Source organism: Gigantopelta aegis, chromosome 15 (genome assembly GCF_016097555.1).
Source record: "Gigantopelta aegis isolate Gae_Host chromosome 15, Gae_host_genome, whole genome shotgun sequence".
Lineage (NCBI taxonomy): Eukaryota > Metazoa > Mollusca > Gastropoda > Neomphalida > Peltospiridae > Gigantopelta > Gigantopelta aegis.
Window position 1 is genome coordinate 41774499 of NC_054713.1, and position 1020 is coordinate 41775518.

At 41.5% G+C, this 1020-nt stretch overlaps 1 protein-coding gene across 1 annotated transcript in view; it reads left to right on the top strand.

Moving 5' to 3' along the window:
• The window catches only part of LOC121390655 (glycine-rich cell wall structural protein 1.8-like), a 7707-nt gene extending 6687 nt beyond the window's left edge, over positions 1–1020 (top strand). Inside the window, exon 3 of the mRNA XM_041522520.1 lies at positions 724–1020. Within this exon, the coding sequence (XP_041378454.1) occupies positions 724–962 (239 nt within the window). The 3' untranslated portion in view covers positions 963–1020. The remainder of the gene's footprint in view (positions 1–723) is intronic.

The following is a 1020-nucleotide window of genomic DNA, read 5'->3' on the forward strand; positions in this document are numbered from 1 at the left end:
CTATATAACTGTAAATAAAATGTGTTGAGTGCGTCGTTAAATAAAACATTTCCTTCCGACGCCATATAACATAAATAAAATGTGTTGAGTGCGTCGTTAAATGAATCATTTCCTCCCTATAATATTGAGATATTTTAAACTTATCTCCAATAATAACGGGACAGAATGGAGACCCTTGTATGAAGTCACTATAGGTTACGTCTTTTACTCAGTAGAAACATATTTTGTTTTATTTTAAAGGATTACTGTTGATTATCATAAATTATGTCATAAACAAAGACACAAAAAAAGGGCAAAATTATAAATCAAAACAAGCCATGATTGTGCAGCTTTTAAAACCCTACACAGGGGGCGGAACGTAGCCCAGTGGTAAAGCACTTGCCTGATGTGAAGTCGTTCTGGGATCGATCTCCATCGGTGGACGAAATGGGCTATTTCTCGTTCCAGTCAATGCTCCACGGCTGGTACATCAAAGTCCGTGGTTTGTACTATGTCTATGGGATGGTGCATACAAAAGATCCCTTGCTACTACTGAAAACATGTAACGGGTTTCCTCTCTAAAACTACAAATAGTTGACATCCAATAGCCAGAGTGCGCCGTTAAATAAAACATTTCCTTCCTTCTTCCAATAGCCAATGATTCATAAATCAATGTTCTCTAGTGGTGTCGTTAAACAAAAACATTCTTTAACTTTAACTCAAAACCCTCCCTGTCTGTTGTAGGATACGGAAACGTCTACGGACACGGAGCTGGATTTGGCGCTCACGGAGCTGGATTTGGAGCTGGATTTGGCGCTCACGGAGCTGGATTTGGAGCTGGATTTGCTGGATTCGGCGCTCGCGGAGCTGGATTTGGCGCTCACGGAGCTGGATTTGGAGCTGGACTCGGACATGGACACGGCCATGGATTCGGAAATAGATTGGCCGGACGTGGAATTGAATCCGACGGACTTCTTCACTAAATCTTCGGCACTGGGTTTCGTTCAGATGAAATTAATAAATTAACTGGTCGAGTGTAAA